Raw genomic sequence first — 24,970 nt, forward strand, 5'->3', positions numbered from 1 at the left:
GTCTATCAGTAACGCTCGGTTTAGCTCCTGTCTCTATGAAGCTCAATATTTTAATAAATATATTTTATATTTAATCTAAAATATTATTTTTTTATATTGTTTAGAATATACATTTATTATTAATTCTAGTTTAATATTTTAATATGAATTAAAACCCAGAATACCTCAAAGAACACAACTCACTTAAAGCTCTTCCTAATATTGCATATTTTTCTGTGAGTGTGACATATAACAAATAGTTTGAGTCATACAGAAGCATTACTTCCTGTTATCCTAGATGAGATAATGAGAATGACACATATTTCAGTCTTTGAGTGAGGACCATGATTCTTACCAAAGCATCAGCTACGGCAGCCTCCACTTCCGTGCCAGTGTTCAGGACCCTCATGGCATTGACAGATGCAGAAATACGAGCCTGATGGATCAGGCCAAAGCGATCTGTGGGGTTTGAACACAGGATTATAGAGTGAGGATGGGCATTGGCAGGTAAGCAAATTCTTACCTTTTACGACATCATCTTAAAGTCAGGTCATTAACATATTGTTCAACCACGTAGGCTAATTTCTCATAGACAAAACTTTAGGATGACATGTAGAGTTGTTGAGAGAATGTTGAGAAAACAAAGACAGTCTGATACAACCCAACACATAATATGAGACACAAGCCCAGAAAGGACAGAAAAAGCATTACAGTTGCTTAAAAACTTAAAAAGATAAAGGTGAAGTGTGTAATTTCAGAATTTACAACACTCCCCACATCCACCATTAGTTTGCCAATCAGATAATTCCATCCCAAACCGATGTTATCATGTTTGCCCAAGTTGGGTAGCTCAAACTAACAGACTGAAATTCTTTTTAGTGGCACTAGTGGCCTAGAAATTACACCTTTCACCTGTAAAGCTACAATGATCAAAAGTAAGATTATGCGCACAAAAAAACAAACAAACACATACTGATTCGACTGATAATAAAGCAGCTTCTTGAAAAATGCCAAATGTGTGTGAATTTTAGGTCCGGCAAAACAATGATTGAATTCAAACAAACAATCTAAAAAATACACTGAACCTCTATGATGCTCAGAGCACAAAATGCCAAGCAAAAATACCCATTTTAAATTTATTACCAGCAATAACACCAACGCAAAAGTGTAAAATAAATAAATAAATAAAAATAATTGCAAATGGGAAGTACACAAAACCTAATGTACGAAGCAGACACACCACTAACCGAATGGAAACGCAAATAAAATAACCTCAACTAGGATGGATGCTCATGTTTATGGCTAAAAAAGCATAACACGTCACTTGATAAGACAAAGACACTGGAAATATAATTTCACAGATGAACAGATAATTCACATCTAAATCTATCAGTGACATGAAGTGGTTCCCAGTTGCCAGTTTTACTTTCAAAAAAGTAAAGTATTAAGGCATGCTGGTGATTGGCCCTGTCTGGGGCCAGGGAAGCGAGGGTTCATGCAGGTCACCTGACTGGCCCACGGGTTCGGCCGTGGACAACGCGCTGGTTGAGCGAGAGTGACGTCGGGAGGCTGCAAGGGGACAGGAAGAAGGGTAACACCCCAGGAACGATTAGTGCTACACTGAAACACTGAGGACCATCCGTGGCATTGACACCAAATCACCAAAATGCCACAGTTTACATGTTGACATACATAAATACATATATATATATATATATATATATATATATATATATATATATATATATATATATATATATATACACACACACACACACACATACATATATATATATATACACACATATATATATATATATATATATATATATATATATAGTGTGAAACAGACCATAGACTTATCAGTCTCCCTGTGGATAAGCAATGAATTAACAATGCAATGTGTTATGCATTACATTCAGTGTTTAACATAATTTGCATTTATAAATATTTTAAGTTGCTTTTATTTTTATATTTTCATTTTAGTTGTAGAAATCCTCCCAGAAATTATTTTAAAGATCAGACCAGTTGTTTTCATCCACAATGCCACATAAATCTAAATCTAAGGACAAACCAGCAAAACATCCACTGGATGTATTTACAACCCAAAGAAAAAGCAGCACATATTATTACAGCAGTTTGAGAACATATTAGTGCATGCATTGAGGCAAGCAAAGCAAACAATTTCATATCCCACAAATCAGGAATACTCTATAAATAAAGGCCAAATAAAATTCAAGGGAAAAGTTTTGTGGTAACGAATTGGTTGTTGTTGTTGTCTGGGCTCCATCAGCCACTTAAGCGCTCTACTCACCAATAGGAGTGAAGCCCCGAGCGGGGCTGGTGTCGCGGCTGCTCTCGCGACTAGTGTCACGGCTGCACCCCTGACTCATGCTGGGGCGGGGGATGCGACTGCTCCGGGCTAGCGTGCGATAGGGAGAAGTGGCAGGAAGAAGAGCTTTACCACACAGCCTGGCTGTTAGAACACAGGTTAGGGCATTAGTGAGGCCGTGGAGTCAGAGAAAGGAAGGGTTGGCCGCTCCTAGGGTCCTTCTGCTTTAGAAAGGTTAAACGTTTAAAGCACAAGGCTTAAGCTGAACATTTTCAATTCGATTCAGACAACATTTAGTGAGTTTCTGAACATATAGCTTTAAAGGTGCAACAAGTAATTTTGCATATGAAGAGTTTTTTTTAAAACAAATTATAGGACAATAAATCACATATCTTGCTGCTATAAATTTTACTTTTGGAGTTTGTATATAAAATATAGCAATGCATAATGCATTATATCATGAATAAGATGAATGCTTATTAATGCATGAATCAAGCTCTCATGAATCAACACTGACAATTTCTGACACCATGCATCACTTTTGAAAAATTATATCTCTGCATGCACTGTTTAATATATGTATCCCTCAATCTTACGTTCACTTGGCTACAGTTTCTGACAGGTGATGGGTGAGCTGCGATGTCTTAATTCTGATTGGTAGTTGCTGTATCGCATCACTGTTCTTTTGCATAAAGTTAAACTTTTGTCAACTTTTATGTTTGTTGTCATGTGACTGAATATATTGATAATGGTCACCTCAACTCATTATGCGTCACTGAAATCAAATTAATTTTGTTCACTTTGTCACTGCTAATCGTCGTCACACTTCAAGAAGCTTTTTTAGGCCACGGTTATGACTTGAATATTCATCTAAACTATATAAATAAAGTACTATTAATTTTTAGGTGTAATTGCTTGGTGCACCTTTATATAAAAGCACTTACAAAGACTGCATTTAGCTTAAAAGCATTCTTATAAACTTTTGAGGCATTAAAAAATATATATATACTCAGTTTTGTACATACAAATGGACTTTTTCTTGTTTTATAGAAAAATTACTTACTGTTAAATTTAATGAGCTCAAATAATTGGCTGGACATTTTTGGTCAGATCTTTAAAAAGGCAGGACTCACACAAACATTTCTCAGAAAAAAACTGACAAACACAATGACCTCAAAACACAGCCAGAAAAGCTGATGAGGAATGGAAGCCGTTAGTCAGCCCTGTCATCATTTAACAACAGGTAAATGAATAACATGCAAAATACAGCAATGATTAGCCACTGAGTCAGTTTTGGCATAAACACTTGCATCAGCCAATTAAATGAATGCTGAGCTTCATTCACACACCAAACTAGTGCACTAGTCAAATCAGATGGGATATGCAGTGAACAATGATTCAGGAAATTAAAGTTAAAAAAATCTTGCCGTCTATAATTACCACAAGGTCCTACCTTTTCCAAAATAGCATAGCAAAAAATCTCCATGTCGTAAAGCATACTCTTAAGGGATTTCTCAAGGAACCAGTTTAGGTACACCTGAGTTCCAGAATCAAGTTGTTTTATACATGCCGATGACATGATGTGATTTGCTGATGACGAATATGTTGTCCCTACCTAGGCCCAGTCTGTTGGGGCTGGTTTCACGGCTGCACCCTTGGCTTCGTGGGACCCTAGAGTACTTGTCTGAGGGTGTTGTTGGGGCAGTGGCTCTAGGAATTCTGCCATATGCGTGTCCCAAGAGCTTCCCTGGAGAGCTGGATCGGCTGCCGGCTGCAAAGGGAAGTGAGACCAGGGCTGTTGTAAGTAACATGGTGAATGATTATCTACCAAACGCTAATGGCTCCCCTCTGCTTACAATTGAATTTACATCATTAAAAAAGTCAAATGAAATAAGGCACCTTTTTTTTTTATAAGACACTGAATCATCTCTTTAATATACAAAGTGAGCTTCACTAAACTGTGGAAATGTGTATGTGCTGTTTATAATGTTGTTTTCCATTATATAAGGAATTAATGTTACCATGATTGCAAGAAAAGTTTGGGGTCAAAAATATATATATATACATATTAAAGAAACTTATTTAGCAAGAAAGCACTACATTTATCAAGTGACGGTAAAGGCTTTTATAAAGCTACAAAAGATTTCTATTTCAAATAAATGCTGTTTGAACTTTTAATTCATCAAAGAATCCTGCAAAAAATCTTTTCAAAGGATCACTGAGGGATCATTTGACATTGAAGAGTGGAGTAATGGCTTCTGAAAATTCAGCTTTGTCATCACAGAAATAAATGACATTTTAAAATATATTCAAATAGAAAACAGTTTTAAATTGTAATAATATTTAATAATACAGTATTACTGTTTTAACTATATTTTTGATCAAATAAATGCAGTCTTCTGTAAAAAACATTTAAAAATCTTAGGGGTAGAGTCCAAACATTTGAATGGCAGTATACATTAACATGTTTTTTTTTTTTTTTTTTTTTAAATCCACCTGCTTTTTCATTGCATTTAGTGTTTAAATTCACCCCTCAATGTTCTGTTGATTTTGATAATCAAAATTCAAGGCATTCATGATCAGATTAATTCTTCCCAAACTTGTAAACTAAAGAAATAATATAAAATAGAACAAAACAAAAATCAACTTTATAGAAAAATAGTATTTGCCAAACAATGGTGTGAAAACTAAACTGAACATTTTTTTCAAAGGTGACTATAAGCTTTCCTTTATTCACATGGCCCGTTTGACAAGCAACAGCTTAAGTTTAGGTGAACAAAATCACCACAAAGAAAAATTAAATATGTGTATGCAAATATATGAAGAAGAGAGCTCTACTCTGATACAGACAAACACAGAGACGGACAAACAGGGTGAACTTGGATCCAAGGTCTATTCGAGCTGCAGGGAAAACAATAATCTCCACAGGCATGGTAATGTGACATACTATGAGCAGCAGACACCTTGCAAACATTTACAGACAGACATCAAAGCAAGAACAAATACCCAACTATCATATCATGTCGGATCTCTATTTGAACAGAAATAAAAGTAAGATTAAGCTAGAGAAGAACATGCAACATGATGGTATACGTGTGACTCATGCAGGGTTCATCTTGAGGGTATTAAAGCAGCTTTATTCTGAGGAGGGGGGGGCTTACCACTAGTGGGGTTAGCTGATCTGGATCCTTGTGTATGGAGGCGAAGCAACGGACAGGTGAAAATTAGCCAGTTACAATAGACGCTTGATGTGACGCATGGTTACCCAGCATGCATCAGGTAAGATGGCGTTTATTCGTGCTCTAGCAAATTAAATCTACACATTTAATGCCAAAGAGTGGCTTCAAATATAATTGTGGAATAAACTCCATGTTCAGGATGCCAAACTGGGTTGTGAAAACATTAAAAACAAAGTCAAAATGGAAGATGATAGTGGTGGCTGGCAGACCAATGGTTAAGTATCAAAGCTGGAAGGTGAAACATGTCCAGGTATCATTTCACCATGAAAAAAAAAAATATATATAATAAAATGACAGCCTGTTTTTAGGAGCATTATGATTTTTTAAAAAGAATAATTTACATGAAACTTAAGCACATTTACCCATTAAATAATTCCACATTAACATGTGACGTTAAATAAATGTACATAAATTGTATTTAATTTATATACATTTAATTGATTTATTTCATTACAGTAATAAAAAATACGGCGGTTTGGTGGGGGGGGGGGGGTATAATTATTATCATTATTATAATGCCACAATCAAAAAAATAATTTAATCATTTTATTATGTGAAAAGAAAGACGCTGTGAAGTGATATGGGAAACATGGAACTAGCATAGTTGAATTTAGCAAATTGGTTGTCTGGGTTGTCAAATACAGAGTTTAGCTGTAGATTTCGGTAAATTATCAAACATTAATATTGCAACAATATGCACAATATTACAGTAAAGGTTTTAGTAGTAAAACAAAGCAAATCCATGGTAGTTTATAAATCATTGTTGGGTGTAACAGGTGAAGGATGGGATCAAGGCCCTAGAGAGACACTTACGCTGGGACTGAGACACCACTTTAGCTCTGCTTCGACCTCGGCTGTCTGTCACAGTGCTGTTGGCGTTGACTGCACTCCCTGAGCTCTGCCTTCTCGTCCGCACTCGACCTGGAGGTTAAAAAAACAGCGTGAGATGAAGCGATACAAAATGCATGAGAGAAAGGGAGAGATTTAAGCGTGAGTGACACAAAGAGAGACAAATTGAAAGGTTTTAACAACAACAATAAAAGGACAGGGATACTAAAGACAAACAAGAGATTTCCCTGATGAATATATACTGACTGAAAGGAATTACATGACATGCTGTACTGAGATGACTGATGTTTAAATAAATGCAACAGATAACATTATTGGCTTTTGAGCAGACGGATCTATCAAACCATACACTATCGTTCAAAAGTTTGAGGTCTATATATATTTTAATTAACCAGACAAATCACTTAAGAACAAGTTCTTATATTCAACAACAACCTGGCAAACATGTTGATATATAATATAAATTAATACTTTTGTTCAACAATAAAGGCATTTATAATATTGCAATTATGTTAATTATGTATTATGTTCTTTTGAACTTTCCCTTCATCAAAGAATCCTGATTTTTTTAAATAATGGTTTACAAAAAAACACAAATAATGCTAAGCAGCACAACTGTTTTCAACATTGCTAATAATAAGAAATGTTTCTTGAGCACCAAATTAGCATATTAGAATGATTTCTGGAGTAATGGCTGCTGAGAATTCTGCTTTCCAATCACAAGAATAAATCCCATCTTAAAATACACTCACCTAAAGGATTATTAGGAACACCTGTTCAATTTCTCATTAATGCAATTATCTAATCAACCAATCACATGGCAGTTGCTTCAATGCATTTAGGGGTGTGGTCCTGGTCAAGACAATCTCCTGAACTCCAAACTGAATGTCAGAATGGGAAAGAAAGGTGATTTAAGCAATTTTGAGCGTGGCATGGTTGTTGGTGCCAGACGGGCTGGTCTGAGTATTTCACAATCTGCTCAGTTACTGGGATTTTCACGCACAACCATTTCTAGGGTTTACAAAGAATGGTGTGAAAAGGGAAAAACATCCAGTATGCGGCAGTCCTGTGGGCGAAAATGCCTTGTTGATGCTAGAGGTCAGAGGAGAATGGGCCGACTGATTCAAGCTGATAGAAGAACAACTTTGACTGAAATAACCACTCGTTACAACCGAGGTATGCAGCAAAGCATTTGTGAAGCCACAACACTACAACAGCAGACAACAGCAGAAGACCCCACCGGGTACCACTCATCTCCACTACAAATAGGAAAAAGAGGCTACAATTTGCACGAGCTCACCAAAATTAGACAGTTGAAGATTGGAAAAATGTTGCCTGGTCTGATGAGTCTCGATTTCTGTTGAGACATTCAGATGGTAGAGTCAGAATTTGGCGTAAACAGAATGAGAACATGGATCCATCATGCCTTGTTACCACTGTGCAGGCTGGTGGTGGTGGTGTAATGGTGTGGGGGATGTTTTCTTGGCACACTTTAGGCCCCTTAGTGCCAATTGGGCATCGTTTAAATGCCACGGCCTACCTGAGCATTGTTTCTGACCATGTCCATCCCTTTATGACCACCATGTACCCATCCTCTGATGGCTACTTCCAGCAGGATAATGCACCATGTCACAAAGCTCGAAAATTGGTTTCTTGAACATGACAATGAGTTCACTGTACTAAAATGGCCCCCACAGTCACCAGATCTCAACCCAATAGAGCATCTTTGGGATGTGGTGGAACGAGAGCTTCGTGCCCTGGATGTGCATCCCACAAATCTCCATCAACAGCAAGATGCTATCCTATCAATATGGGCCAACATTTCTAAAGAATGCTTTCAGCACCTTGTTGAATCAATGCCACGTAGAATTAAGGCAGTTCTGAAGGCGAAAGGGGGTCAAACACACTATTAGTATGGTGTTCCTAATAATCCTTTAGGTGAGTGTATATTCAAATAGAAAACAGTTTATTTAAATTGCATTACTATTTCACAATATTACTATTTTTACAATTTTTTGCTTCAATCAAATAAATGTAGCCTTGGTGAGCATAAGAGACTAGGGGTGTAACGATACCCTAATTTCACGATTCGATACATATCATGATACTGAACTCACGATACGATATTATTGCGATACTCCAAGACATATAATAAAAGGTTAAGAAATGTACTGTTGATTAAATGCTAAATTTGATATAACATTGTGGGTGTAAATGAATAGGCTTGGACAATGGTGACACCAGAATAAATATATTCATGATTCTGAACCTGAAAATACTGAATTATTTTAGATGAATATGCTTGCACTCTGTCATTGGCTAGATATATTTAAAATAATGTTGGCCACTTTTTACTGGTAACATAAGACTTATAACATAAGCATTATCAGGACCCACTAATATTCCCCCATTATTATACATTATATTCAACATAATATATTGTAGTTTAATGTAGTACTGACTCTGAAAACTTAATTTTTTCTCACAGGGTAATTTTTATTTTGGGTGTACTATCCACGATACATATTGTCACTATCCACGATACATATTGTTGCATTTTTGTATTGAGATATATTGTGACACGATATATTGTTACACCCCTATAAGAGACCTCTTTAAAAAAAACATATTTGAAACAAAATCTTACGAGCCCCAAATTTTAAACAGTAGTGTACCTATTGATTTCAATTAAATCAAATAAAAAATTGGTTTGCTCTTTTGACACAAAGTTCCAGTATGAAGCTGTGCAAACCGGCCATTTTGTATTTTGTTTCTGTAACCATAAACTAGACCAATACCACCATATGTTTACATGGTTCCAACACTTTTGAGCACTTTTTTTCCAAGGTACAAATGACACACTACAGACCATATGAAGTACAAGTGACCATTTTCATTTCACTGAACTATTGTTATTTACTATGAATAGGAGAGGAGGGGATATATCATGCAAACGGGTCATGCAGACCACTAGAATAGTCAGATTGCCAGATGTACAGTTGTTAATCATCAAAAGAACACTGCTCGAATCCCTCGGACAGCACAAAGGGTAGACATTCACACGCACACACACATATACATATACAGCTTACCATCTATTTTACCAGGTGCACCGTCTTTGGGGCAAAAACACAAAAACAAAAGCAGGGGAGTGCAGGGTGGAGGAGAGGAGAGGCATAAGAGGCAGAGATTAGAGTCAGTTAAGCCCATGGAAGCGTGGAAGACAGGGATCTGCTCAGAAACGGGCCTTGCATGGAAGCACACGGGAGCTACTGAGTGTGACTGTGGGTAAGGAAATAAAATCTCTTTGATCATTTATGAGGAATCATGGGATTAGAAAACGGTACAGAAAGAAGATTATTCAGACAAAAGTAACAGACAAGTTAGTGATCAAAAGTTAGTTGGATGCGTTATAAAGCTCCAACATTCTCTTCTGTCTTCTGCTGAAAAACTAACACTGAGAAAACCAAAATACAACTTAAGCAACATAAGACTTTTGACAGTGATTTTACACTATTGTTTAAAATGTCCGACTTATTGATTTTAGAAAATGGAACAATATGCTAAAAAAAAAATTAATTTCAATAAATTAAAAAAAGTATTTATAAAGACACATGTTGAATAAATAATCAATTTTATTTTTAATAATACTGCTGTTATTCCAGCAAGTATATCTAAGTAGTTTCAAACACATTGTCTTTGAAAGTTGCTTAACCTATCAGAATTTAGAGTCAGAACGATGCATTTTATAAAATTATTTTATCCTCCCTCCTAAAAAAAACTAGACTAAACTTTCTAAAAAAAAAAAACTTAAAAGGATAATAAATGTTAGAATATCCGTCGTTTGTTCCTCATCACAGAGCAGCTTAATAGCATCTATGGTGCCCATCAGTTTTATTAATGGGCCGCTGCAGCCATAAAAGCCACTGATTTTTATGGCTATTTTATTAAAATTCCTAATTAAGGATGAAAGAGGAGAAAAGATGGATAGAGTGTGATGAGGTCTTACCCAGGGAGGCGTAGGAGCCTGGAGGCAAGGCTGCAGCAGAGCTGAAGGGAGATGGGGAGGTTGCGGTGGACATGCGGGATTTGGCACTGGAGGCTGCGTTCACGTCTACGTCGCTGCGGGAACGCTGGAGGGCACCAGGGGTTGAGGACACCCTAGAGCTGATCACTTTACCTGAGAAAACATTACACAGACAAGAGTTACAGACATGGCAAAATGGCATGCTTGTAAACGTGCTAAGTACCAGTAAAAAATAAAGTGTCGCTTTACTTACTTCTTGTAACGGGGCCTCCAATAACGCTCTTCACTGACATCGGTCGACTGCAGGAAGGTAGATAGAAAGATTTTTAGCAACAGCAGAACACTTAGAAAAGAGTAAACAAAACAGTAATCAGTCATTTCAAATACATATTTTTCAGTCTACTGACAATTTTTATATATTTCTCAATATTTTTCAAGTTTTTCAAGTTTCTCAAATACAATTTGAGATTCTTGAAATACAACAAGAAGATTTTCAAATACAACACTGTATTTTAGATTTTCAAATACAACACTGTAAAAATCTAGTTAAAATTTTTTAGGTTTTCCACACTTTTTTTTTACTGTGGAAGTGTAATTTTCATTTCATGAGTAATATTATTTACATAATCATATTTTCAAAAACATTTGACAAAATTTGGACAGTATGAACCGACTCAACTCTGCTACAACACTGTAAAAATTTATTTTTCAAAGTAAATAAAACAGTATTGTTTTATTGAGATTGTATTGTTTACAAAAAAATATTATTTCAGTCTTACTACTTCAGAATTTCATGTTTAATTCAATGTGCTACTTGCTGTTTCTTTGTAATTATTTTGAGTGAATATTGTTTCAAATCTACAATTAGAATGTGAACTTCATTTGATATTGTCAGCAAGTGTAAATTTAGTGTAAATATTCCATTTATCTAGTAACCCTGTCTGTAAATAAATATATACCATCTGCAAATAATAAACATTGAAATTGCAATGTTAATTTGCTTGTAACGCCTTCTTTTTTACAATTTTTGTGACCAGTACACAGCAGTGTTTCTGCTTTTGTGTACAAACACCGATAGCAGATTGAGACTATTAGAGCTGTCACTCATCACACTGGTGCTAATTCAAGATGATCTCACTGCCTCTGATCAACAGGGAGAAAATGTAACAGATGCTTCAGTCTAATATTGAAGATGAGATCACTGCCTCATATTAAGAAAAGACTCAACATGCTAGGAAGCACAATCATCAATCTGTGCACATGATCCATCAGCCAGCTGGCAAATATTTCACCAACTTCAACAGGGACAGCCATAACTCAAAGTTTTTGATAGCATGAGCTGGCAAACATCACAGAGACAATGTTATCGTCTACAATCACTGAACTGTATGGTTATTCACCACCATTCGAAAGACTAGGGTCAGTAACATTTGCCATATGTTTTTGATAGAAGTCTCTTAGGCTCGCTGCATTTATTTAATCAAACATAGAACGAACAAAAAAACAGCAAAAATTTAAAACATTGTAAAATATTATTATAATAAAAAACTACTGTTCTCTATTTTAATATTTTAAAATGTAATTTATTCCTATGATGGCAAAGCTGAATTTTCAGCAATCATTATTCCAGTCTTCAGTGTCAGTTTATCCTTCAGAAATCATTCTAATATGCTGATTTGGTGCTCAAGAAACATTTCTGATTATTATCAGTGTTGAAAACAGTTGTTCTGCTTAATATTTTCGTGGAATCTGAGATAGATTTTTTCAGGATTCTAAGTGGAATGTGTGCATGTCTTACTTGAGGCTCTCCTGCGAGCTTGAGGAGGAGCGGTCGGACTGCGGTAGAGACACTATGCTGTCAGAACTCTTCAGATGGGACTGTAGGGCCTTCTGATAGGTCGACTCCAACGCCTGAAACAGGTGCTCTGCCTCCCGACTGTAATGGCCATGGAATCCCCAATAACACCTATAGAACAAATGGACAACCTCTTAAACAAAACCATGGAAATGATCTAGACTGATACAAATGTTAAAATGCACTATTAAAGCACATAAATGAATATCTCAATGAAGTATTGTTCATGCAACGTCTAACCAAGGACTGCAAATATACAAAAGAAAAAGGCAAACAGACTTACTTTCTGGCCACAGATCTGGCCTCAGAGTCAGCATCATGGATCCCCTTCTTGATGGTCTCAGTGAGAACCGCCACATGCCTAGGGTAGTAAGGAAACATGATGAATACAGTTTCTTACAGTCTGCAGAACCAACAGTGAATTCACTGAGTCTCCTTTGATACTTTCTGGACCAGACGGCAGACCTTTTTTCCCAGTTCTCTAAAGGCAGAACAGTGGGAAAGAGAGGATAAGGGGAGTCCAGACCTCCTTATAAAAGAGCTCTTGGCTATATTGCCATGGAAACGGCTGGGACGCATGGTTGCCACACATCCCTGGCTCATCAATTCAACCCGCGGAAAGAATCATCAGTTGCCTGTTCAGCCGAGCTTTGATAAGTAACACGTTTTCACCAGTTAAATGTCACAAAAACAGGAAAGGGAGGGGGGTGACTGCTTGGCAGCAGAAGGAATAAACAGAAATTCATGCATGTACCAAGTTCTACGAGATACATCCTGAGCATAAAGCACTCGACAAAAACTAATATATTAATTCTCAACACATCATCAATCATTTTCCACTCACCTCTCTAGAGTATGTGTCTGCCATTCTTGCAATAACAGGTCTAAAAACTCATAACACCGTCTGATGGGGAGAAAATGAACAAGTATTTCTATCAGAAGACAATGCCTTTCTAATTTATGCTCTGCAAAAAAAGAAAAATTTAAACATCTCTCTCAGGGAGGTCTAGTTTACCTTCGAACAGCCACAGATTTAGAAGTGCAATTGCTGGTGATGATCGGGATAAGGCGTGGGAAGTGTGTATGCTGAGAAAGACAAAAAGCACAATTATAAATCTTGGTGCTAGAATATTAAACACAAAATTAAAACAGAATAGAATAAATACACTACTGTTCAAACATTTGGGGTTGTAACATTGGTTTTAAAGTTTTTTTATAAGAAGTCTCTTATAAAAGTTCACCAAGGCTGCATTTATTTAATCAAAAATACAGTTAAAAAAATAAAAATAAATATAATAATAAAAAAGCATAACTTACTATAAATGTCCTGACTTCCACTTTTGATCAAATTAATATGTCCTTGCTAAATAGTCTTAATTTACTTACTGACCCCAAAAGTTTGAAAGGTAGTGTAAATCACAAAAAGCCTGAAGCCTCTGAGGGCTCATTAAAGCTAATATAGTGAGGAGCATGTGCAGTGCTAGTATCCAAATGTGATGTAATTCGTTTTGTAACTTCGCAATGTGTGAAATTGCTGCCCATTTAGAGCATCCCAATTCAATTGAGGTTCTTATGAGGTTCAAAATTAGTTAGGATGCTGCCTTAGAGGGTAGCTGCCAATGTAAACAGTAGACAGCAAGGCAGTTCACTAGGTTTTGGAACAGAATTATTGTGTCACTCTTTTCATTTAATCCCAGAATGGGCTCTTAATGTATAAATACATGTGGAAAAGTAAAAAGAAAATCATCAGAACTCACTCGTAAGATGATGCGGATGGCTGCCATTCCGGATGTGGCCATAACTTTGGCGCTGTTGGGCACCAAGTTGAGCAGCGTAGGCATAATGCTTTCAGCCCCATGATCGAATTTATTCCCCAACACTGAAGACAGATGCCTGAGACACAGCAAAAACCACCAATCAACAAGACATAAGATACGTAAACTTCAGATTCTAGATGGAAATGAATCAAATTTGTGTGACATTAAGGCATGGAACTTGTTTAGATATCCATCAAGTGGCTGCACTTTAGCAGAAGAGCTGTCCTGCACGCTCCAGTCAGCTCAGTTCCACTTCATTAGAAACACATTACGAGCCAGAATAATTAAATACCGACATTGAGTCATGCTCAATCGCAGAGACCCGCACAACAGCTTAATTTACCCCTTGAAACAGCACTTTTTAATGCTATATCCCGATGATATTTGAGATAGAACATGCATCGGAGAAAGATTAAGTGCCTTTAAGACTGATTTGTGAAAAATTGCCCTGCTGCTGAAGTGTGTCTTTGATCAATGAACATCTAAAGGTGGCACCTTCTAGCTGACTCTTAACAAGTCGATATTGGTAGTGGATATCACACTTGAAAGCTATATTTAAAAAAAATATAGCTTTTTACAGAGACTGGAAGAGAAAATGGTAGAGAAGAGTGGCTTCATACCCGAACGTGATACAGGCCTCTCGAACCACTTGTGACCGAAGATCTTTAGCTGACAGCTTGAAGGCACCTTCTAAAAGACGTAGATGTTGAAGGAAACCCTCATGCTCAGTCGCACCAGCCAGGACCAGTGACCGCACTTTCTTCAGCTAAATACATGATATAAGAGTTCCTTCAGTGCCACGCCGAAGACAAGTTATTCAAGCTGGAGTGCATGTATTGTAATCATGTATACCAATGTATACTAATCAGTGACTTACAGCAGTGATGCGGTGCTCCCAGTCTTGCTTGTCATCTGACAAAATTTCTCGGATCTTATTCAAAGAGTCCTCCAAATCCTTACTGGAATATATCTGAAAACGAACAACATGTATGTCTTGTTTGAATATTTAAATTCAAGGAAACCATAATAAATTGCATGATACTGTCCATTTAAGATACAGTACATTACCTGCACTGCAGGTACATCTTCAAAACCCTTGATAAAATCCTCTTCATCCACACCTCCTGCGCTGACACTGTCCTTTCCTGATTTAGTACTCAATGCCGCAATTCTAATTCAATCAAAGTAAAATCACAGGAAAAATATTAATACTGCAAAATATTATTACAAATTAAAATAACCATTTTAATACATTTCTATATGTATTTTATTCCTGTGATGGCAAAGCTAAATTTTCAGCAGCCATTCTCCAGTCTTCAGTGTCACATGATCCTTCAGAAATCATTTGAATCATTCTGGAAGCTGTGATGTATTTTGATGAATAAAAAGTTCAAAATAACAGATTTATTTGAAACAAATATTTTGTATAATTACACAATCACTTTTGATCAATTTTACGCATCCTAGCTGAATAAAAGGAAGAATTTCTTTCAAAATAACATTTTATATTATATATATATATATATATGCATTATTGTGGGCTGTGAGAACTGTGAATATATACACACACACATATATACAGTATATACGCATATATATGCATATATATACATAGTGCTTAGTAAAAAGATGACATTAAACAAATCTAAAAATAAATACCATCCTATGTTTTTTCTATATGATTTTAAAGATTCGATGTGAAAGTATTACAATATAAAAATATATAAAAAACTTTAAATGTTAGGTGGGGTTAATCATGATTAATTACAGAAAAATGTGTGATTGATTTTTTTTTATATCGACTGACAGCATTTATTTTATATTTTTACATACATACATACATACATGTTTTAAACTGAGATTTTCAAGTGACTTCATGATGGATTTAAATGCATACAGTATATGCCTTCTATTTAAAACCACCATCCAATTCACATGAAAATCTGGGTTTAATACATCAAAGAATATTACATAATATAAAAATCTGCAGTGTTGCCTCTTGGCCAGCCAACAGAGTCCTTATATATCTCTAGTCATTTCTCAATATCTCTTCTCCTCTCACCCTGGTAAACTACAAGCTTTTCGAAAGATGATCTTTCTGAGAACAATTAGATTTCTCCTTGTTCAACATGTTTATGTGAAGTATTTATGGATGTCTACAGTGTTTACTCTGATCTGACTTCAGTTTCTCAGTTGTAACCTGGGCTGTGCTGTAGTAGCTGTGGTCTTACCTGTAGCCCTGGATCCAGAGGCAGAACTGGGTCGTCTCATCGAGCCCATGCTGCCCCCTCTCTTGCTGCTGGAGAAGCCCTTAGAAGAGGTAGAGGAGGAGGACCTGCCCCCATCCACAGAGTCTTCGTCATCAAAGTTCTTATCTGCATGGAACACAAGCAACATTGATCAATGTTTCATCAAATAAGTTCACTGCTGTACTCTCAATCAAGAAGACCTGATGCCATCATCAATCTGCTCTGAAACTGCAGCAACCAATGACGAGGGACTTGCAAAAGTATGCTCTTGAAATCGACTCATTGTGGTTTGTCTGAAAAACTAGTTGGATGTGTTTCAGGCTCATTCAGAAGGATACACAAGTGTATCAGATAGTAACATATATGACAAGCTGATTAATCTTATCTGGAAGAGCACACAAGGAACACCACAGGAAATACTCTCTTCCTGAAAACACAAGGGAAGGCTTACATTTACTTTTCTCTCCCTCATCTCCCTGGGTCAACATTTCATCACCAATTACCACTAATTTGTCACATTCATTATCATAACATTAAGCCAACCTGCATCTTTTGATTACAATAATTCCCTATCTTCAGAGCAAACATGTGGAATGAAGACCAAGGCTTTTCCTCATACTGCAAGACCAAGCCAAAGACCATTTTTAGTGTTCAAACATGGCAGCAACCGTTCTTGAGTGATGTCTAAAGCAGGTTATAGTTCAGAAAATTACAGGAAAATTCAAAGATTAATCTACTGCAAGGGACTCTGGACATAAGCCGCGGTAACAACCGAGCGGACATGGACACATTCCAGCAGTCTGAGAGGAAGGGGTGGCACACCAATCTTTCTGAACGGGAAGGAGCTACAGGATGAATCTATGCTGCTGCCTGATTCTCTCAGAGCATTAGTGCTGTTCTGCAATTTGGTTTAACAATTAAATGACATACAGATAAATAAACTGGTTCAGCTTATACACATAATCATTAAGAAGTCATTTATTCACACTGAACTATAAACAACAAAATACATGATATCCTAAAAGAATGAATATTGGATAATGAATGCACATTTCAGAATTAAAAAGGTATTATAAATTATATAAAAAACAATTCAGTCTATTTTCCATTCATACTGTTGTTTGTAACCCAGTTACTTTAATATTATATTACTGTAATATATTTGATATATTTTTGTTGAATATTAGCATATATATTAAGCAATTTGATTTATTTCATGCTCTAATTTGAAAGCATTTTTCATAGCATTTTTAGTGTTCACATATTTGAATGGCAATGTGATTGGGAGTGTGCACAAGGATTAAATGACCACAAAGGGACAATTATGTAATAATCCTGACAAGCCTGCAGAGCACAGTGCAAACAAACCAGTCAAAACAAACCACGACAGTCAGAGCAAGGGAAGAAAACTTTCAATTGATATTTTATGTTCTAAGCAGACTTGGATTGCAAAGTCTATTCACAGGGTGGCCTCTGTTTTTGTGCTCATGATGGCAGAGGAGACACTGTTTGACTATGGTACAAAATCCCCTTTTATAAACCACGTCTGATAATTCTCCTAAAGATGGATATTTTAGACTCGTGCCAAGATTTTCTCTTCTCTAAACCAAGAAAAAAAAAAAGGATTTTTTTTAATGATTTTTATTTTTATTTTTAACCCATTTGATCAATGATTAAGAGTGCAACATGTCAAACCAATGCACATGCATGCAAAAGGAAATAAGCAAATTGCTGTTTTTTTCAGCATTTAGCTGAGAAATGTCGTTTAGAGAGAGCCACAGTGGGCGGAGGAAGGCAGTTGCAGTGTGCTCTAATTAAACCCATTGGAATGCTTACTGAGAGGTATGCTGACTGCTGAAAAATACAGCCCAATATCATTGGTGGGTTGTAGGGACAACAGAACATGTGTATGTGCATCAAACATCTGAAGACAGCTGATGCCCACAAAAGGCATCTTTCATAACACAAGAATGTGGGCAGAGAGCTATTGACAGTCAAAAATGTCACAAATGCATCCTTCACTCTGATATCAGCGGTTTCGTTGGAGCTCAAGTAACTAGGTTATTGTATTATTTCACTCAATGATATTGATAACAATTTGCTTTGATTTGAGATCTATCAGAAGTAGGCTGCTACGGACTCAATAACATGCTCTGTAACTCGCTTAATTGGCCTAGAAAATGAAATAGTGCATCCTAAGACTGCTGTGCAAATAAATGTAACAGCGAGCTCTTATTCAACTGAATAGGAACGTCGCCTCTGGAGTAAAAATGGGATTTTTTTTTTTTCCTGTTTTGCCTGAAGATTGCGTGGCAGATCAAAGTGCCAAAATGTCAAATGAAATAATATGAAAGAACTAGTCATACCTTAACAGCATTGGTTCTAACAAAACGTCCCTAAAACACACACGTGTTTTCAAGCTTGTAATATTGAATCAATTCAACGTCCTTTCAATCGGATAAAACCTAGAAACTGAACTGGCCTTAATCTCCCCGCCACTAAAGGTTTGAATTTGAGAAATGTGTCATTTCAGATGGAAAAGGAAAGGAGGATATAATCTTTTCTGCATGACCTGCCAACTTTGAACAAAGAGCTTCCCCCAGCTCCTAAATCAATTTTTCACATACGACTGAAGACAAACTACATTTTAATCCTGAAATATTGTCATTTGTTTACCTCACAAACATGGGTTGCGTATAGACCCGTGAAAACACCTGTCAAAAACCTGTGTTGTTTTTCACGGCCACTGAAGTGGCAACTGTGCCAAGTGACAACAGTACCCACCACTGTGCGAGATGACAACTTTCTTTAGCTGCTGACTGGACAGAGACGATGACACAGCATAACATGTCAGAGTGACTTTGAGAACAAAAAGCTCATAACCCAAACGACATGTTTACATAACAGTGCTGTAGGACATGAACACACACACACAAATGCCCTGATCCATTAATCTCACTCTCAAACTCTGCTTCTGGGCCCAATATCAACTGTATAATGTACTGTATTTAAAGAAGATATACCTTTCTCATCACTTGAGAAACGGCACTTGTGACAAGGCATCCTAGACATCACTATTACAATAAGACACGTGCAACTCATAACCTGTTCTTACAGGTGCCGACAGCACTATGTTGAACAGTATGTTCGCAATGCTGAAGGTGAACAAATGAAGTATTGTATTCTGAACAGAACACAAGTCCTCGATCTGTTGCATGACTGTGTATTCAGAGGGGAAAGGAAACATGCTGTCAGTTGGTATTAAAATAAGATCAGGGAGTGTTATCAGTGGATTCTGCTATAAAACAATCGGCTGATCACTTTTTTTAAAGTAAACTTGAAATCTTTTACACAACTTCCTGGTCTTTTATTGTGCATGAATCGTTAGTAAATGTTATTGCAAAGGCAAAAATAAGAATTTGCTTTATTTTTTGGCTAGTATCATAAAGGCAGGAAAAAAAATAATGTTAACCACAGCCAAACAGCTATTTGGGCATTATTTTCGGCTAATGTTGTAAGTAAAAATGCAACACTCTGCTGTGAGACGTTTAAAAAAAGAGAGATACACGATGCAACAGCCATAGAAATCCATCTGATGCATAGGACAATATTAAAAAAGCACCAATAAAATAGCAGTCACAAATCCACATCAGTAACGCAGCTATATTTAGCTAATACAATGCAACAAAAACTAAAGAGACAAGTTGTAACAGACTGCATAAACCACATAAAATTAAACTAATTTAGAAACGAGATGTCTTCTTGAGTGTTCGAAAAAAGACAAATCTAGTTTATGCATATCTGAATCCATGAAAATCTAAGAGAGATATTTTATTCTTCCAAAATGACAACATCTATCTATGGATACACTGCCTTTCCATTTAAAAAAATGCTTTGAAATGTAGAAAAGAAACAGGCGCAAAACAATATTCAGAACTCCGAAATATGAATATCTCCGAAGCGTTAAACACAGATAAACATGCCATCCCCTTGGCAGAACAGCAGCTGGAGGTTTAAGGCTGCTAGTGCCCAGCATGTCTTTTATTCGTCCTTCACATTAAAGCCGCCATTTCCATTCCAATCCTTACCTTCTCCGGTTGTCATAGAGCAAGCGTCTCTTCAATTCACACAGACACTGCAAACACAACAAAGCTCTAGCAGTCTCTCTCTGGTCTCCGCCTCTCCCTCCCTTCCCTTCCTGCTGCTGTGGTCTTATGACTTCACCAAAGACAAAAGCCACCAACTCTTTTAAATAAAGGACTTAGAAAACATTTCCCCTGTAAAGACTGAATGTCATATACATACAGTGGATCTGGGGCTGTTTGCTTGTCCTTTACAGCTCCTCAATCTTTGAGTTTATGTTCGCTGATCTTGAAACATCTTCCTTGCACCAACTAAACTCTCGACACAGGAAAGACACTCCGGATTCTCTGGCCCTCACACAACAGATTTACTCAAAATATTAGCAGTGCAAATGAAAGACATTTCCTATTATATAATGCTATAAATATTTGTGCAGAGACTGCACTTTTTTTAAAGAGTTTTTAAGAGCTGCATCTACAAGAAGAAAATACAGTGTTAATTATGTCAGTGGCATTTAATAATTGTAATTTATTAATTTGTTTATTTTTTTAATTTTCAAATAATAATTATATAAATAATATTATTAAATAAATAAAAATCTAAATTCAAGTCAATACCAATGCCCCAACGACTGAATATATATATAAATTAAGAATTGATTGAAATGGACAGTTTTAAGTGATGATGAACTGAGTATGAACTCATGTAGATCAATCAAACTTATCAACTGTAATGGCATTTGCGTTAAAGAAGTTTAAATTATAGTTGCTGTAATATACTAGGTCAATGCTAAAGTCAGGAGACTAACCTGAAGATAGGCGTTTAGTAAACTTATAGTTGCCAAATAAAATAAAAACATTAAATCATTTTGTGTGAATAGCCCTATACATTTTAAATTACAACACCAATGTGAAGCAGTAAAAATAGCCAAAATACCTCCAATAAACCTTTTGGTAACCAGACAGAAATCAGCATTACGTGCACTCCTTTGATTAAGGCTTCTCTTCACAGCGCATCTAGATCAGTGTTTTCCAAAAGAACACTTGTATCATCATTTGTAAAACGCTCACAGTTCCAACAAGGTTCATGAAAAATTGCTTTATATGGAGAAGTGTGAACCCAGGATCACTTCAAAGCTTTTTCAATTTCAAAATCAGTGTGACATTATTCCATTAAATAAAACAGAATTCAGAAAGGGGTTAAAGCGAATCCCTTTAAATCTGAATGACTATCACAAAGCAATTTTCTTAAAGAAAATGCAGCATACTTCAAGAAGAGTATTGCTCTTTATCTTTTTTTTAGGTCTAATTCTAAAGCTGACACTTATCCTAAAAATTCAGATTGATCCATGTTTTCTCTCAATACATTACCTTTGCCTGGTTTCACTGGCAGTTCAATAATATTTACAAACTAAACTAAGAATCGAAGAGACGATCACCCTAGTAAGCAGACGTTTAAATTTCGGTGAAACCACAAAAAAAAAATCCTTATACTACAGATGCTGTTTTCAACCACTTACTGAAATGCAAAACCAGTACAAATCCTGTAATATAATGTGCAATGGGCTCCAGGGGAGGAAAGAGGAACATTTGCATATTTAAAGCTAGTGACGTGAGAAAGCAAATTGTTCATGCAGCCGACAAAAAAATATAAAAGAATCAGAAACGCATCCGATTTCAGTTCTTTTTTTATCATCACTGCAATACATATTTTGTTATTTTGATTAGATAATCATTCTAAAATATTCCAAAAAAAACATTCTAAAATAGAAGCAAATAAAGTGAGAGACTATATACATTTATCTAATTTCAGTGCTCTGGCCTTTGCATAGATATTTAAAGATGGCCATCTTTAAGCATGACTGTTTGGATTTATAAGGAATGGTAACACTTTACAATAAGATTCCATTTGTTACATTAACTAAGGTTAATAACTGCTGTAGAATTATTGTTCATTGTGTGTTAATTTCAACATTTACTAATACATTTTTATTGTTACTTTTTGTTTCAGTTTGAATGCATGTCTTTTATTTACTTCTATAATTTATATATTCATATTTAAATATTTATTTCATTTAGCACATTTTCATGGTTTTGTAATAAAGTTCAGCACTGTTTGACTTAGTGTTGTTTGTTTTTTATCCATTTCAAAAATTATCGGTTGATTAATCAGTTATCGGCAAGTCGGTCCAAACTAGTTACAAGTAAACTCCATTATCGGTCGACCACTATTAAACAGTACTTATATTATTCCGAAAAAATAGTTCAATATATTTCATTTAGCTTGTGTGGGTATTACATTGACCATACTGTAGTAGTTTTCTGTTGTGATGCTTTGAAAATATTTCAGCGGCCTCCAAGTCCAAAATTAATCTTTGATAATTTAATGTAACAATACCTGCCATTCTGCAGTATCGGATAGCCGGCTGCTTTAAAATGCTTTAAAACACACCCTTGAGTGTTTGTGCAAGCGCTCTGTAAACTATTTTATATCTAAGGTTCCATCAATAGGTTTCTATTGCAGGCAGCGTTAAGCAATGTAGCTAATTACAGACATACCGGTAACTGTTGAGCGTGTGAATGCAATGGCCAATCAGATGTGCTTAAGTTAGTCAGAATCCGCTCAACACAGCTGAGTGTTTGTTCAGTTCACATGGGTAGGGTACTTTGTACTGTGTGTGTGATGACTGTGCCCATCCGCCACCACCGAAGACCATTTCTGACTCTGGAAAAACCCTGAATATACAGCAGGGTTTCTATGATTCATGAGTTGATTAAAAGCTAAAAATAATTAAGTCATAAAAATGTAAAAATGAAATCATTTTAAAAAATGGCTCTCCAGTGTGACCTTAAGGCACTGAACAGAAGAAATGAACCAAAGAAGATTTTTATGTCAAAGAAGGCGGAGCCTCAGAGCACACCTACCTATTAAGTAATCGCCACGGACCAATAGTAGTTCGAAAGCGTTTACTTTTTCGTAAATTTTGCTTTGACAAGCCGTTTCGAACTCCCGAAACGAACACAAAACGAACCTGATTTTGTTATAAATGACATCACACCAGTTCCTTCTTCGATTTCGCTTGAAATATATTGGAGGTTTACAAATCAGTGACTTATGACGTTCCATTTCATTTAGGATGATGTAGGGAGTAGAACTAGGTTTTAGAAACAACCAGGGTAAACATACCCACTATGATGTTTGAAAGACTTTTTGGACTTTGAATTCTTGGAATTTCCAAATATAAAGCTCCTACCTGAACCTGATGAGGGGATCATGTTCCCGGATCTTTGGACTTCATCAAATCTGCTGAAAATGACATTCAACCTGTAAAAAAAGAATAAATCCAAAGTTAAACATTGCTCAGTTACAGGAAAAACAACAACTCCTAGAAATGCAAGTTTTCCAATATGACCCTCACTGTACACAACACATTCCTCAGAAACAGGTGTTGCAAATCTGACAGGAAACAGTCTCAGCAAGCAGGGTAAATGTCTATGAAATGGAAATACCTTTCATTTGGTCACTCCTAAAGTACCTCCTGACTACACTACACTACTACTTAAACTATTAGCTATAGACATAATGATATGATGACCTAACTCATAAAATATGGACAGCAGAATAAATATCTGGTTGCTTAACATGTCGGGTCAGGCGGCCTAAATGGGTGGTTCAAGGCCAGAACAAGCGACAATGAGGACCAGACTTTTTGCCGTTAGCCGCAAGTCGAGACTGGCTGTGATGTAACAATTGATGTGACACGTTTCAGCAAGGATGGTTTTGTGATCCTGTCAGTGTAATGCAGGCTTTGCGCCAACTATATTTGACCTCACAGCAAACCCGCAAGTCCAGAAGTAAGTGTAATCCATTAGCCAATCATAACAGAGGTCAATTATACATTTTAAAAGTATAGTAGCTAAAACTAAATCTTGCTTAAGGGTCAAAGAGATGGTTGTGTACAATAATACTATTATTAAATGAAAGAAAACATCATTAGTGGAATCTCAGGAAAAATAAATATGATTTCAATTATGGTATGACTTCTTTAATGAAGCAACAATTTTGGAAACGCATGTGAAACCGAACCATGTAGTGCTGCTTCCTAAAACTCCTCCCACTGCGCATTCACAGAGCTGAGGATGTTGTCTTCCTGTAATACCCTCTGAGAATCCTTTATCCTGAACATTCCTCTCAGAAGACTCTCTGTGGGAGTCAGAGGCAGATCCCCAGAGCATCAAAGCTGAGCCATGCTGAATCTGGACAGGCTGACACATCTCTGCCTTAGAGTGTGGCAAAGAATCAGTTTAGCTTCAAAATAGAGCTGGGCAATAAATTGAATATCCAAAATATTAATTATCTGCAGTGATATCTGCTGGTGATAAAAAAAAAAAGCAACATTGTGAATATTGTGATGATGTTTATGTTAAAAACTCCAACTGGCAAAGTCCAGCTAGGACAAGTGAGTAAAGCCTTATGCAACATTAATGTTTAAGAGGGTGTTGTTCCCAACAATCATGCTGTTAGGATTTAATTTTAAATG

General features: G+C 36.2%; 1 protein-coding gene across 6 annotated transcripts in view; it reads right to left on the reverse strand.

The window, feature by feature from the left end:
• The window catches only part of clasp1a (cytoplasmic linker associated protein 1a), a 71,223-nt gene that overhangs the window by 15,729 nt on the left and 30,524 nt on the right, over nt 1-24,970 (reverse strand). For 2 of the 6 annotated variants that reach the window (XM_079882011.1, XM_079882012.1), the window contains exons 8-22: nt 23,684-23,754; nt 16,330-16,473; nt 15,167-15,243; nt 14,976-15,068; nt 14,719-14,864; nt 14,039-14,174; nt 13,297-13,367; nt 13,126-13,185; nt 12,565-12,642; nt 12,225-12,392; nt 10,680-10,726; nt 10,409-10,579; nt 6,364-6,471; nt 3,927-4,082; nt 335-438 (exon numbers count right to left, since the gene is read on the reverse strand). In XM_079882011.1, the coding sequence (XP_079738137.1) occupies nt 335-438; nt 3,927-4,082; nt 6,364-6,471; nt 10,409-10,579; nt 10,680-10,726; nt 12,225-12,392; nt 12,565-12,642; nt 13,126-13,185; nt 13,297-13,367; nt 14,039-14,174; nt 14,719-14,864; nt 14,976-15,068; nt 15,167-15,243; nt 16,330-16,473; nt 23,684-23,754 (1,630 nt within the window). Of the gene's footprint in view, nt 1-334; nt 439-1,485; nt 1,549-2,293; nt 2,456-3,926; nt 4,083-5,472; nt 5,500-6,363; nt 6,472-9,491; nt 9,516-10,408; nt 10,580-10,679; nt 10,727-12,224; nt 12,393-12,564; nt 12,643-13,125; nt 13,186-13,296; nt 13,368-14,038; nt 14,175-14,718; nt 14,865-14,975; nt 15,069-15,166; nt 15,244-16,329; nt 16,474-20,435; nt 20,537-23,683; nt 23,755-24,970 lie in introns of those variants that run through there. The other 4 variants (XM_079882010.1, XM_079882015.1, XM_079882014.1 and 1 more) reach the window with 4 other exon arrangements.

Source organism: Squalius cephalus (genome assembly GCF_949319135.1).
Source record: "Squalius cephalus genome assembly, chromosome: 9".
NCBI classification, from domain to species: Eukaryota; Metazoa; Chordata; class Actinopteri; order Cypriniformes; family Leuciscidae; genus Squalius; species Squalius cephalus.